This window comes from Caretta caretta, chromosome 1, assembly GCF_965140235.1.
Source record: "Caretta caretta isolate rCarCar2 chromosome 1, rCarCar1.hap1, whole genome shotgun sequence".
NCBI lineage: Eukaryota > Metazoa > Chordata > Testudines > Cheloniidae > Caretta > Caretta caretta.
The window spans coordinates 218,291,661-218,304,785 of NC_134206.1; the positions used below are offsets into that span (position 1 = coordinate 218,291,661).

General features: G+C 47.4%; 1 protein-coding gene across 2 annotated transcripts; it reads left to right on the top strand.

Moving 5' to 3' along the window:
* The first annotated feature begins 96 nt into the window (after positions 1-96).
* Positions 97-9,564, top strand: M6PR (mannose-6-phosphate receptor, cation dependent). Of its 2 annotated transcripts, none has more exons than XM_048822446.2 (7): positions 97-547; positions 4,357-4,530; positions 5,114-5,283; positions 5,370-5,479; positions 5,932-6,062; positions 6,647-6,773; positions 7,455-9,564. In XM_048822446.2, exons 1-7 carry the CDS (start codon positions 516-518, stop codon positions 7,575-7,577), a joined length of 867 nt encoding a protein of 288 aa, XP_048678403.1. In that variant the 5' UTR covers positions 97-515; the 3' UTR covers positions 7,578-9,564. The 2 variants fall into 2 exon arrangements, with proteins under 2 accessions (XP_048678403.1, XP_048678412.1); XM_048822455.2 differs by having other exon boundaries at positions 97-293.
* The last annotated feature ends 3,561 nt before the right edge of the window (positions 9,565-13,125 follow it).

A 13,125-nucleotide genomic window follows, 5' to 3' on the forward strand; every position in this document is an offset into this window, starting at 1 on the left:
GCCGTCCTCATATGCCATTGGGGAAACTGATCAGGGGCGGGGCCTGAGGCCCGGCGTTGTTGCCTAGCTTTAGCGCCCGCCCCTTACCCACTTCCGGCTTCCGGATCACGGGGTGGGACTGAGGGAGGCACCGGGCAGGCCGGTGGGGAGCGAGGAGGCGGTAGCGGTGGGGAGACCTTCCCCCACTGATACTCGCGCCTGGGAAGGGGCTCCCGCTCCAGTTAATGAGGGCCTAATTAGTTATTAATTTATGCGTGATGAATATTCATGAGCTTTTGTTAATAATTCATTAGGTGGGTAGAGGCCGGGCGGCTCACGGGATTCCCCAGGGTGGGCGCACGTGGCGCGGGCAGCGTGCGGATCATTGAGCTGGGCTGGGCTGGCACGACTTGGCTGCGTGGGGCTGACCGCGGGAGGTAGTGGCAGGGCACGTGGCCTTGTGGGTGGGTGGGTGGGTGGTGCAGACACCGGTGTCTGGGTAGCAACGGTGTGACGTGCAGCCTCGCAGATACTTCATGCCACACCTACCTCGCTGTCCCAGTGTCAGGTGAGTTTCTCCCTTTCCCCCCGTAATTTGTTTTCAGCATCTGTTAGTTGTCAGTGGTGGTGTTATTGGGGGTCGTGAAAGCCTGTGGGTGGGTGGATGTCGAGAGGATGGGCTGAGCAATGTATTGGGGGTGCAATAAGAGGCTGGCTGTTGGGGATGTGTGGCTGGGGGATCCCAAGTGCTCTCAGGATGCCCTTTACAGTTTAGGCCAATTGAACCTTACTTTGTTACAGCTGTGAACTGGGATGCAGTTTCAGCAGCACCACTGATCGTAGTGGCCAATTTGTGGTTGGAGAGGTGACTACAAGGGCCTTGAGGTCTGCTGTTGTGTGAGAGTATTGCTAGGTACCCATTGTACAGATTCCCATTCTGGGGGTGAAGGGACTTGGCTGTCAGGCCATCTGTCCACTCCTATATGAGAATATGGTGAATACTGATGGAAGAAACACCACCATGATCTCCTGACTTGGGATGGAGGAGAGAGATGGAAGAAATTTGTAAAGGAGAAAGAACTAATGAGAGGAGAGGACAAGGTCACTGAAGACTCCTAAATCCAGATATTGGATGGATCCTAACACACTTTGAAGTCCTTATATAACAGAATTATCCAGTTACTGAAATGCAGCAATCTCTGGGGTAGTACTCAGCAGCTGAATAGCCGCATGGCAACAGAACCCAACAATTTGAGTTTTGTGTCTAGAAAGAAAGCAGAACTCCAAATCCAGTTGAATCTTCAGGGGGTGTCTAAGGAGAGAGGATATAATCATCCAAGTTGGAATTTGACCAAAACACTGTGGTTAGCTCCCCTTCTGTGGCCAAAAAAAGTCACACAATCTTTAATGGCCATGAGTGGCTCTGGCCCTGGGCTTTCCATCTCAGCAAAAGTGGAAACTAATTGTGCTGCCTGTTATAAATCAGAAGGGGACACAGACCGGAAGTGAACAGTCTGGTGGGGATAGAGGAACTTGGTTAAATTTGAGTGTTTTGACAATGGAAACTATTGCCTGTTCAAAATCAATCCTTGGGCCAAACTCGCCCCGAGGGTGAGCCTGCTGCAGGCTGTGGATACACTAGGTGTGCACCTGGCCTTTTGTGCATTCATTGTTGATACTGTGTCCTGCCTGAACTCTAGCTATGGTCACTGGATTGTCTCTCCTAAATTTCCCCTCAGCAGTTTCAGTCCTCGCTTTCTGTCCTGAACTCTTGTATAGCATTGCTTGGTTCTGTTACATGGCTACTATATTCCATCCGATATGGCTGCATTTGTCTACTTCAGTCTTCAAAGCATGTTGAGGTCTTTGCCGCATGAGGGATGCTAAAGTACCGGAAGGCGCCAGTATTTTTATATCACTTTCAATTTGACAACCACATGAACTAAATATGTACAAGGTAGCCAGCCAGAAAGGTCTTTTCTACTGTTGAGAGAGAGGTGTGTTCTGAGCACGGAAGCCAGGAAACCACAAGTTCTTGTGCTGGTTCTGACTTGTTGTGTGCCTTTGTAGGGGGCAGGTCACAAGCTATTTGTGCCTCAGTTTCCTCTTTTATACAATAACCTCTTCAGATTTATTTGTCGACCATACACCCTGATCTAAGAGGTCTCACGATAGTTACAAGCTTTAGGGTATGTCTACACTAGACCTGGAGGTGTAATTTCCAGCTCAAGTAGACATACCCATGCTAACTGTGATCAAGCTAGCGTGCTAAAAGCAGAAGTGTAGCTGTGGCAGTGTGAGCGGCAAGAAGGGTTAGCCACACCAAGTATGCTCCCATCCAAGACCCTGAATACCATCCTTGGACAGCTAGCCACTCCCTCCTGCTCTCAGTACCACTCCAGTGTAGATAGTCCTTAGTGGCAGACCTTGTAACTCTGAATTCTTCAGTGTGGCTTTCATTATAACCCTCATGTAACTTCACTCGTCAACAGGCTGGCCCTTCCTTCTGTTAACTTCTTCGTGTTTTTGTAGCCATAGCCTGATTTTTATAAAATTTTGGGTCAGTGTATTAATCAGTTTCTGTCAATGTTAGGATCTTCGCTGGGAGTTGTGGTTGGAAAGGGAAATCGACTGTGTGGCTGCTATTGAATGGCAAGGTCATTGTCTGTTTCTCTGAGCAATTAGCTCAATGTTTAAAGGATGTTTTATGATTAAGACACAGGACTGTGTTGTTCCGTATCTTCATTAATGATCAGGAGGATGGCATGGATTGCACCCTCGGCAAGTTTGCAGATGATGCTAAACTGGGAGGAGAGGTAGTTATGCTGGAGGGTAGGGATAGGATACAGAGGGACCTAGACAAATTAGAGGATTGGGACAAAAGAAATCTGATGAAGTTCAACAAGGACAAGTGCAGAGTCCTGCACTTAGGATGGAAGAATCCCATGCACTGCTACAGATTAGGGATTGAGTGGCTAGGCAGCAGTTCTGCAGAAAAGGACCTAGGGGTTACAGTGGACAAGAAGCTGGATCTGAGTCAACAGTGTGCCCTTGTTGCCAAGGCTAACGGCGTTTTGGGCTGTATAGGTAGGGGCGCTGCCAGCAGATCAAGGGACGTGATCGTTCCCCTCTATTCGGCATTGGTGAGGCCTCATCTGGAGTACTGTGTCCAGTTTTGGGCCCCACACTACAAGAAGGATGTCCAGTGGAGGGCAGCAAAAATGATTAGGGGACTGAAACACATGATTTATGAGGAGAGACTGAGGGGACTGGGATTATTTAGTCGGCAGAAGAGAAGAATGAGGGGGGATTTGATAGCTGCTTTCAACTACCTGAAACGGGGTTCCAAAGAGGATGGACCTAGACTGTTCTCAGTGGTAGCGGATGACAAGAAGAAGAAGTAATGGTCTCAAGTTGCAGTGGGGGAGGTTTAGGTTGGATATTAGGAAAAACTTTTTCACTAGGAGGGTGGTGAAGCACTGGAATGGGTTACCTAGGGAGGTGGTGGAATCTCCTTCCTTAGAGGTTTTTTAGGTCAGGCTTGACCAAGCCCTGGCTGGGATGATTTAGTTGGGGATTGGTCCTACTTTGAGCAGGGGGTTGGACTAGATGACCTCCTGAGGTCCCTTCCAACCTTGAGATTCTATGATTCTATGACTGGAAACCTGGGCTTCTGGGTTTTATTCCCATCTTAGCCATTGACTTATGTGACCTTACACTCGTCACCTCTGTGCCTTGGTTTCCTCATATGTAAATCAGGGATGCCAGTCCTGACCTTGTGAAACTCAGTGCTTATAAAATACTTTCAGATTCTCGGTGGAAAGGAGCTAGGGAAGGGCAACATAAATTAATACAATTATTAGGATTAAGGAGCTTGAAATAGACAAAGCCTGACTAATCCTAGTCACTGTCCCCCACAAGCTCTTTACACAAGAGCTGCAAAGACAATTGATTAGAATGATACTAAGTCTGTCTCTGATGACAGATGCCCCTTTGGGATACAATAAATAGGGCTTATGTCTGAAACTGACCCTGGTTTCAATAGCTGGCCAGCCTAAAGCATGTTGGGTTCTGTTCTGGCCAAGCGAGTGTCAGTTGATGCACTCAGCAGCAAGATCTTACTACCCCAATGTAAAGTCAAGGAAGATTTGCAGATTGGGCCAGTGGTTTTGTGGGTCTCAAACTGGCCCTGGCTGTACCCAAGACAGGGCTTTGGAGTCTCCTGAGGATCTCTGAGATATTCTTGGGCCTCAGCTCCTCCCCTTTGAAGCCATGAATGAAGAAGACCTTGAGGTTTGTGTGTTGGGGTGGGAATGAGGTGTTTAAGTGTTAATCCTTCTTGTGCCTCTCTCTCTCTCTGCAATGGCACGTATACAGAATGTTCCCATCTCACTGTGGTTCCTGTACTGCGCTGCTAGTCCTTGTGGCCCTGGTCATGGTCGCGATGGCAGATCAGGAAGAGAAGCACTGTGACCTAGTAGGAGATCAGGACAAAGAGTCGAAAAGAGAACAGGCCTTACTGAAGAAGCTGGAACCCTTGATGCCCGGGAGGTACAGTGCATGCAACCCTCTGGCCCACTGCAAGGACTGGGATCTGGACCCTGTCCAGTCAGACCCAGATCAGGAGAGAGTGAATGGCTCATAGGGCATTGAAGAATGGGACACTGGTTGTAACTAACCTGGGTGAGACAAATTTGATGGATCTCATTCTGTTTCCTGGTGGGAAGGAGCCCACATCACAGAATCACCAGCACAATCAGCACTAACAGGCTCCTTTCATGGCAGTCTTGGCTGTCACTCTGTGGACTGAATGGGACACAGTGGCAGGATTCCCTTTTCCCTATAGAGGTGGATGCCTCCTGGCACAAGAGTGAGATGGTAAGGGAGGAGTTTGCATTGCTGCTGTCCAGGCTCTACCTCTTCTGGGGTCAACAGAGGAGCTCAGTTTCCAGAGGCCCCACCAGTGGAGAGGTAGGGAGCAAGTGAGCTTACCTGAAAGGCAAGGCCTAGCTTAAGCTGTAAGTGGGCCTTAGAAATGGAGACAGTGTGGTGAGGCATTTCTGAATGTTAAAGATCTAATAACCTGTGTGGGATTCAATAAAGCAGTTGTCTGTTATCTGTCCCCTTCGCACAGCTTTGATTGCACCGTGAGCTTGAGCCCAGAGGAGAAGTACAGCTACACGTTCAGGGTGTGCAGAGAGGTCAACAGCTCTCTGTCCCAATCAGGCCTGGTACAGATCAATTTAAAGGACCAAAAGCACACAGTGGTGGGAAGAATCAATGAGACACAGGTCTTCAGTGGAAGTAAGACTCCCCTCGACCCTCCTCTCCAGCTCTGCCAGTCCACCTCACTCCTGACCTGCAGCCCTCTTTGTTTTTTCCCTTGGCAGGTGACTGGATCATGCTGATTTATAAGGGAGGGGATTCGTATGGTAGCCACTGCCATGGTGAGAAGAGGAAGGCCATGATAATGATCTCTTGCAACCGGAAGACTCTATCAGTGAGTGGCATGGGAGGACTGTGGGGCAGGTGTAGAGGCTGAAGAGGAGAGTGTGGCTGTGAGGCAGGAGTGAATCCAAGAGAGAGTGGGGGATGGTATCGCTGTGGGTGGGGAGGCTGTGGAGCGGCCAGAGGGGTTTTACTTCTTCTGTCCAGTGGGTGTTGGGTCTCTGCACCAGTAATGGTTGTGCTGCCTGTTGACTGGCTTAGCAGGCAGCTAAAAGGAGATGGTATGTGGCTTATTTTAGAAGTGGCTGAAATGGGACAGCTTTGGGGGAGAGCTCTGGAGGGGGCAGGCCAGGGTCAGCTGGGAGCCTCCCCATGTGTGTGAGAATCCCAGAGTCGGGGGATTACTGGAATCTTTGGCAAAGCTGGGAGCATCTGTGCAAGTAGGGGGACTTATTTGTGACTAGCCTGCCACATGTTTCCTCTTCCCCACCCCCACCCAACCAGAGCGGCTTTACCTTGCTATCAGAAGAGCGGGAAAAGGAGCAGGACTGTTTGTACCTCTTTGAGATGGACAGCAGCTTGGCCTGCCCACCCGAGGACTCCCACCTCAGCATTGGGTCCATCCTGCTCATCACGTGAGTTACTGAAGGAGCGTATCTGTTCCAGGCCTCTGTACTTGTTAGGAACATAGCACATGACATACCAGAACAGATCACTGGCCTATCTTGCATGTTCGTGGCCAATGCTGGCTGTAACTCTGCCCTTGAGTAAGGCTTTTCATCCACTGATCTACAAGATCTTGGGGTATTCTGAGGCTTAATTCTCATCATGTGAGAGAGGGAAACGTTATCCTTTCCCATTTTAAGAAGATGGAAGAAGTGGAGGAGAAATGGAGAAGTTGAGGCACGTAGAGAAGAGACTTGCTCAAGATCGCACGGCAAGTCAGTAGCAGAGCAGGGACTAGAAGCCAGGAGTCCTAACTCCCAGACCCCTGTGCTAACCATGAGACAGCACTTCCTCTCGGCAATGCTGGGGATGGGTTTATGCATGCTGATCGACAGCCCTGGTACCTTTTCTGCAGGTGCAGCTGCTATTTATGGCCCCATTTTCTGAATCGTACAGAGCTGTTGGCTCCACTCCCAATTGGAGGTAGACAGTCAGCTGGGGAGAGGTTGCCTTCAGCTTCCTCTCACACTCCTGTTTCAACATTCTCCTCCAGGTTTGCTTCGCTGGTTGCAGTCTATATCATTGGGGGATTCCTCTACCAGCGCCTGGTAGTGGGAGCAAAGGGCATGGAGCAGTTCCCACATTTTACCTTCTGGCAGGATCTCGGCAACTTGATGGCGGTAAGTGAAAATCAGTACAGATCCCCAATCCAGCCCAGCTGTAAGGCAAAAGAAAAGAGCAGCTGCCCCACACTCGGGGCCTATGATTTTTGTCAAATTGCACAAGCTTTATGCTTATGTTCTTGGATGCGAGACCTCCCAAAGAGAACTCTGGTGCAGCAGGAAGCAGATGATTCATTTGAGGGGGGCATTCTCCCCTTTGAGTCATTGCTGGCCTTAATGTTCCACCATGGTGCTAATGCTGGGGAAGGTACCATCCTGCAATTGCTGTGTAAACCAGAGGTCCTGCCCAGGCGTAGAAATTCTTTTCACATGGTGCTTTTCACATGGGGAGAGAGTAACCTCAGTGTCTGGCCAAATTCCAACAGGGAAAAGTTCCACTTTGCTTCCCTAAAAATCGCTCCCAGCAGTTCTAGTCAGAGATATTATTCTTCACTTACTGACCTACTATAATGTTGCCTGGTGCTATAAATCAGCTACCATGTTCGACCCAAGAAGTGGTTGGATTCAGGATTACAGGCATTGTGTATTTAATCTTTGTAAAGAGTTCTGGGATCTCTCAGATACTTCAGTGATGGGTGCAATAGGAGAACAGAAAAGGAGAAACATGAGGGGGCTGCTATTGTTTAGCATAATCTGTTGCATGTGGTCTGATCCCAGTACAACAACTTGTTTCTGCAGGACGGTTGTGATTTCATCTGCCGGTCTAAGCCCCAGAATGCGCCAGCTGCATACCGTGGTGTGGGCGATGACCAACTGGGGGAGGAGTCAGAAGAACGGGATGACCATTTGCTACCAATGTGATCAGGCATTAGACATCAGTTCTTTTTCTCTTTCCGTCTTCCCCCGGCCATTCACTTAACCAGGTGTTACCTAACCACTTCTCTTTTCACGCTCTACTCTTCCGGTTTTCTTTAAATGATTTGCTTCTTCCACAGCTGGTGTGTCATCCCCCTGCTATTTCAGAGCAGCACTGGCCCTAGGGGCATGTCCTCTGAATGTAATGCTGTGATTGGCTTATGCAGAGTGCTATGCAGTTGGGAAGAATGGTATTTACCCAGAGTTCTGTGCGGCTATGAGATGGCAAAAGTGCTTATCCAGCATTCAGTGCCCGGCAGGCCTGGGAGTCCCCTCAATGAGATCTAGGGAGAAACCCTGGGTGGGCATGGGGTGGGGGGAATCCTTATGTAGAAACAGCTAGGATTAGGGGGAGCATTTCTGTGTCTTCTCTGTAAGGTTTATTCAATCTGTGAAACACTGGATTTGTTTTTAATTATTTAAATGCACTTTCTGCTTTCTTCGCTTCCGTGCTGTGACACAAGCAAAGCATTCACTGCCCGCCTTCTCCCTCTGCCCCGTGTAATCATAGCCTGGATCTCTCCCCTCTAGCCAGATCCTTAGCAGGGCTGGAGCAGGCAATAGCCACTTGGCAATCTTTCCTTTTCTTGATGGTAGCCTGAATTGAACAGTGCAGGCCAATTTCTTTTAGCTACCGCAAAGGGCCATCACCAAATAACCTCAGTTTTACTGAACAGGGAAGGGGTCAGGAAGAACTAATAGGGGTCAGGAAGATTTCATGACTTTTTCCTATTGAAAATGGTCAAGGGAAATAGTGTCTTTCTTTAAACCTCCTCCTTGGTTGCTGGGAAGCCAAATATAATGACATGCTGCTGAGCAAGAACCTAAAAGTGAAACTGACTTCCAGGGTGAGGGCAAGAGTCTAAAGACAGCAGAGTCACTTGATTTCTGTTACAGGGTTTCCCTACGTAGAGATGTTACTGCTAATGCAGTTGAGGAATTTTTAAGATTGTGATCCTGACTATGTCCTTCTAGGAAATGATGGTGTAAGTTAGTACAGTAATTGCTTTGCTGTGAAATAGTCTAGATTTTACTTTTAAAAGGGGAACACGTTTAAGAGAGCGCTGCTGTACCAAATGCTGACACCAGGGTAACTGTCTCCAGTTGTTACATTAAAAAGCAATGTAATGAGAAAGCAAAGCCAGGCCCTGTGCTGTTCCAATGAGCAGGTGGACTGGGTTAGATGTGACACTGCCCTATATTGGGTGAGCTGTCAGATTCACTCTTTCAGAGCCATAGGGATGGAACAGGTCAGCTCTGACTGTGGGTTGTTTCTATCCCTGCTCAGTTGTGCCACAAGGATGGTTGCTTCTGTGGCCCCTGCTGGCTGGGGAAGTCAGAGCTGCAGTTTTCTGGGGCACTGGAGCTGTTCCCATTGGAAGACCAGCAGCTCCAGGCAACCATTATAGGATTCATGAAGTCAGTGAAATATTCAGGCACCTTGATTTTTTTTGTTTTCATTTTTGTGGGGCGTGGGAGGGGTAACCTTTGTCAGAGAATAACAAGCCAGTCTGCTTCCCCAAGGGACTGGCTGGCAGAGAGCTATCTAGTAGAGGACACAGTTGAACCACTTGAGGAAAGGGGATATATTTTTGTAGGGTGGAAAAAAAACAGACTGCAAGGAACAGGATGAGGCTTATGCTCCCTATTCTCTGGAAGGGAGGCCTGCCCAGTAGGAAGTGGGCAGGGGAGGTGGGGTTTGAGGGGAAGAAAGCAGATTTTATTTTTTTTCCCCCCTTTGGCTGGGATTGGAGCAGGCAAATGTAGTTCCTAATTTCTTTGGCTTTTGTTACTTTCACTAAATCTTTTCATAAGATGGGGAAATAGGAAGTCACTGAACTTTTTCTGTTACTGTTTTTCATGTTGGTGTTTAAATAAAATGAACATTTTTTGTACAAAAACACAACTTTAAAAATAAAATGACCCAAAAATACCCCCTAAGCTCTTTATTGGTGCTTTTGAAATGATGGGAGCAGTATGTGAGTGAACAGAGGGGTGATGTTCAGTGCCAGGCCTCTGACACCCCTTCAGCAAGTGAGGGTGAACCCAACCCGCCTCCTGTAATGTTGTAAATTTAAGGTTAGAGAGGCTGTGTTTGTATTATGGACCTTAAATGTGATATAAATGATCTGGCTTAAAACTTTCCAGCATAGGCATAGCTTTTCATCTACTTATCCATAGAAGAGCTGGGAAGGGGCTATAACTTGACTGTTCAGGTTTGCAGGGCGGCTTGGAAATTACCTGCTTTCCTGGCTGCTTGGGATCCTAGACTCATTGCCAGTAGTGGGTGCTACAAGAACATGGCTAGCATAGGTGCCTTGTATTAATCCAAGAGCAGCTTTCTGCCAAGGGAGTGACTTTCTCACTCAGGTCCCTTCTGTTTCAGCTAAGCCCAAGCTGCTGTCTGTATAGATTGCTCGGAGCAGGCACCATCCCCTTAACTGGAACCCATGACTGCCAGAATCCTGTGCTCTGCCTCCTAGTTAGGTCTAAGCAGACCCCTCACAGGCTGAATTGGAGGGATGTGCATGCCATGCAGTGTATTGGCACTTCTCATCCCTGCCATGTGCTCCAGAATATAAGCTGTCCAAAAAACCTCCATAAACTCAAGTAGTTATGGTTTGGAAGAAAGTCTTAAATGTGAATGGCAGGTAACCAATGCCACATTGCATGCTTCAATTTGCAGAAAGCCTGCCACAGTAGCTTAGAAGTGGAAACTGGCTAGTACTTACTAGTGAGGTGTTCACTTATAGACGCTATGGTGATACTGGAGAGGTCTACTATTTTTTGCACAAAAAGAGGGAGGATCTTATTATTATCACCCCCTGATGACAGTTCATTTTGATGCTTGCCAGAGGGGAAGGAGAAAAAAAAATCTCCTACTCATACGAGAGTGGAACACAGCAGAGCATAAGAGTGCATTTGAACCCTACTGAGGGCTTTCACTTTGACCCCTGGGTAAGGTGGCTCCTCTGAAGATCTCCAAGCAGAAGGCTAGAAACACGTCATTTCCCCTTCCTGCCATACAAGGTAAGATGGGCTTATCTGTCACCATTAGTTGCTGATGAATTTTATCACAAATCTAGAACTTGCTAAATGCTGTCTCACTTTGCCTTTGACACCAGTCAGCCACTGGCACAGAAGCCAGCAAACAGAGCTGTAAGTGGGGGAGTTTGTGTGGAAGTTTAGGGGAGGGAGGGTGTAGGGGTTTTTTTTTCCTTGACAGGACTTTAGATAGGAAGGCTATGGCAGATACAGAGGCCACAGTGGTAGTAACTCAAGCAATGGAAGAGACAAAGATGATGACTGGATATGGAAGCTATGGGATGTACATAATCCTGGAGCAGGTACCTGAAAAGAGCTTCGTTTGTATAAAGTGCCAGCTATAGAACTGATGGAAGAGAAGATCTGAAGTTTGGAGATGCAGGTGAAAAATATGGCTGAGTTTTGAAGAGGATTTGAGCAGATGATGGAGCAAAGGCAAGAGGAGGCTGAAGGGAAACGTTAAAAGATACAAGCTGGCCTGAAGAACTCTGAGGCAAGACTGCTGGGTGAAAAAAGTGGCCAGTGGAAGCATGCGACTATAGGAACCAGGCAGAAGAAAAGACCAACTTGTGAAGAAGAAACAGAGCTCAGGAAGAGGTTTGCTGAGCTGGAAAATGAAGAAGGGGCACAGCAGGCTGTAACTGAAGGAGGGAGAGCAAGGAAGAAGAGAAGAGTGGCTAGTCCTATAAGAAGAGGGCAAGAGCCAATGGATATACTCAGAGCCTCAGGAGGATACAGGTTGACTCACAGAAGATTGCAAGGGAGAATAAAAGACAAGAGGACTTGCAGCCAGAAAGAACAGGAGGAAAGCCAGAGAATTGCACCAAAACCAGGAAAAGGCAGGTCTACATGATTGGTTACTCCCTACTAAGAAGGACAGACAGACCTGTCATCAGAGCTGATCTGGAGAACAAAAGGGTATGCTGTCTGGCAGGAGCTAAGATTCAGGATGTGGACCTGAGTTTGAGGAGGATCCTAATGGGAGCAGGAAAGAATCCACTGATTGTCTTTTATGTGGGAACAAATGATACAGCTAGATTCACACAAATGTATCAAGGGAGACTATGCAAGGCTGGAAAAGATGCTTATGGAAACGGAGGCTCAGGTGATCTTCAGTGTGATTCTGACCCTCTCTAGCAGAGGAGAGTGAAGGAAAGACAAGATTATGATGATCAGCAGATGGCTCAGGCAGTGGTGCTATAAGGAAGGCTTTGGGATGTTTAACCATGGGAAGGTTTCAGAGTAACAGCCGTGTTAGTCTGTATTCGCAAAAAGAACAGGAGTACTTGTGGCACCTTAGAGACTAACCAATTTATTTGAGCATATGCTTTCGTGAGCTACAGCTCACTTCTCAGTATGCATCCGATGAAGTGAGCTGTAACTCACGAAAGCTTATGCTCAAATAAATTGGTTAGTCTCTAAGGTGCCACAAGTACTCCTGTTCTTTTAACCACTGGAAGGCATCCTTGGACAGAGGACTATTCTCATGGGATGGACATAGACTTCTGGGACAGAGGCTGGCACAACTGATTAAAAGAGCTTTAAACTAGGAATTCAGGGGAGACTGTCCAAGAGATGCTCATGATCTCCATGTCTGATTTTAACATTGAGAGGGAGGAAAATCAAGTAAGAAAGGATACTGCAATGGCTAAAGGAACAGCAGTGGGTAGAAGAATGGACATTAAGAAGGACAGGGCAGATATCAGTCAGATAAGCAATACTGGCAGTATGACTGTATTCAATCAGGCAAGGAATGTGGGTGAAGCCAAGCAGCAACCATTAAGATGTTTGTACACCAATGCAAGGAGCCTGGGTAACAAAATGGAGGAACTAGAACTACTGGTGGTGAAACCAGATACTATAAGGAAAACAGTCGTGACTGGAGTACAGATATTGAAGGGTAGGTGTTGTTCAGGAAAGACAGAAATAAAGGCTAGGGTGATGGAGTAGCATTGTACATTAATGATGAGGTAGACTGCAAAGAAATTAGAAATGATGGAATGGATAAGACAGTTCGCTTGGGCCAAAATCACTTTTGGGGAAGAAAGCTATTAGAGGTTCCCCTGGGATAGTGCTTGGGGTATGCTACAGCTCACTAGGATCTAATTTGGATATGGATAGAGACCTCTAATGTTTTTAATTGAAATAAATACTACTGGAAATTGTGTGATTATGGGAGACTTTAACTTCCCAGATATAGATTGGAGGACAAGTGACACTAACAACAGTAGGGCCCAGATTTTCCTGGATGTGGTAGCTGACCAATTTACTAAATAGTTGCTGAACCAACAAGAGGCTATGCCATTTTAGATTTGGTGTTGGTAAGCAATGAGGAGCTCATCGAAGAACTGGTTGTAGAGGACAAGCTTGGTTTGAATGATCATGAGCTAATTCAGTTTAAACTAAACGGAAGGATAAACAAAAATAGGTCTGCAACTAGGGTCCTTGA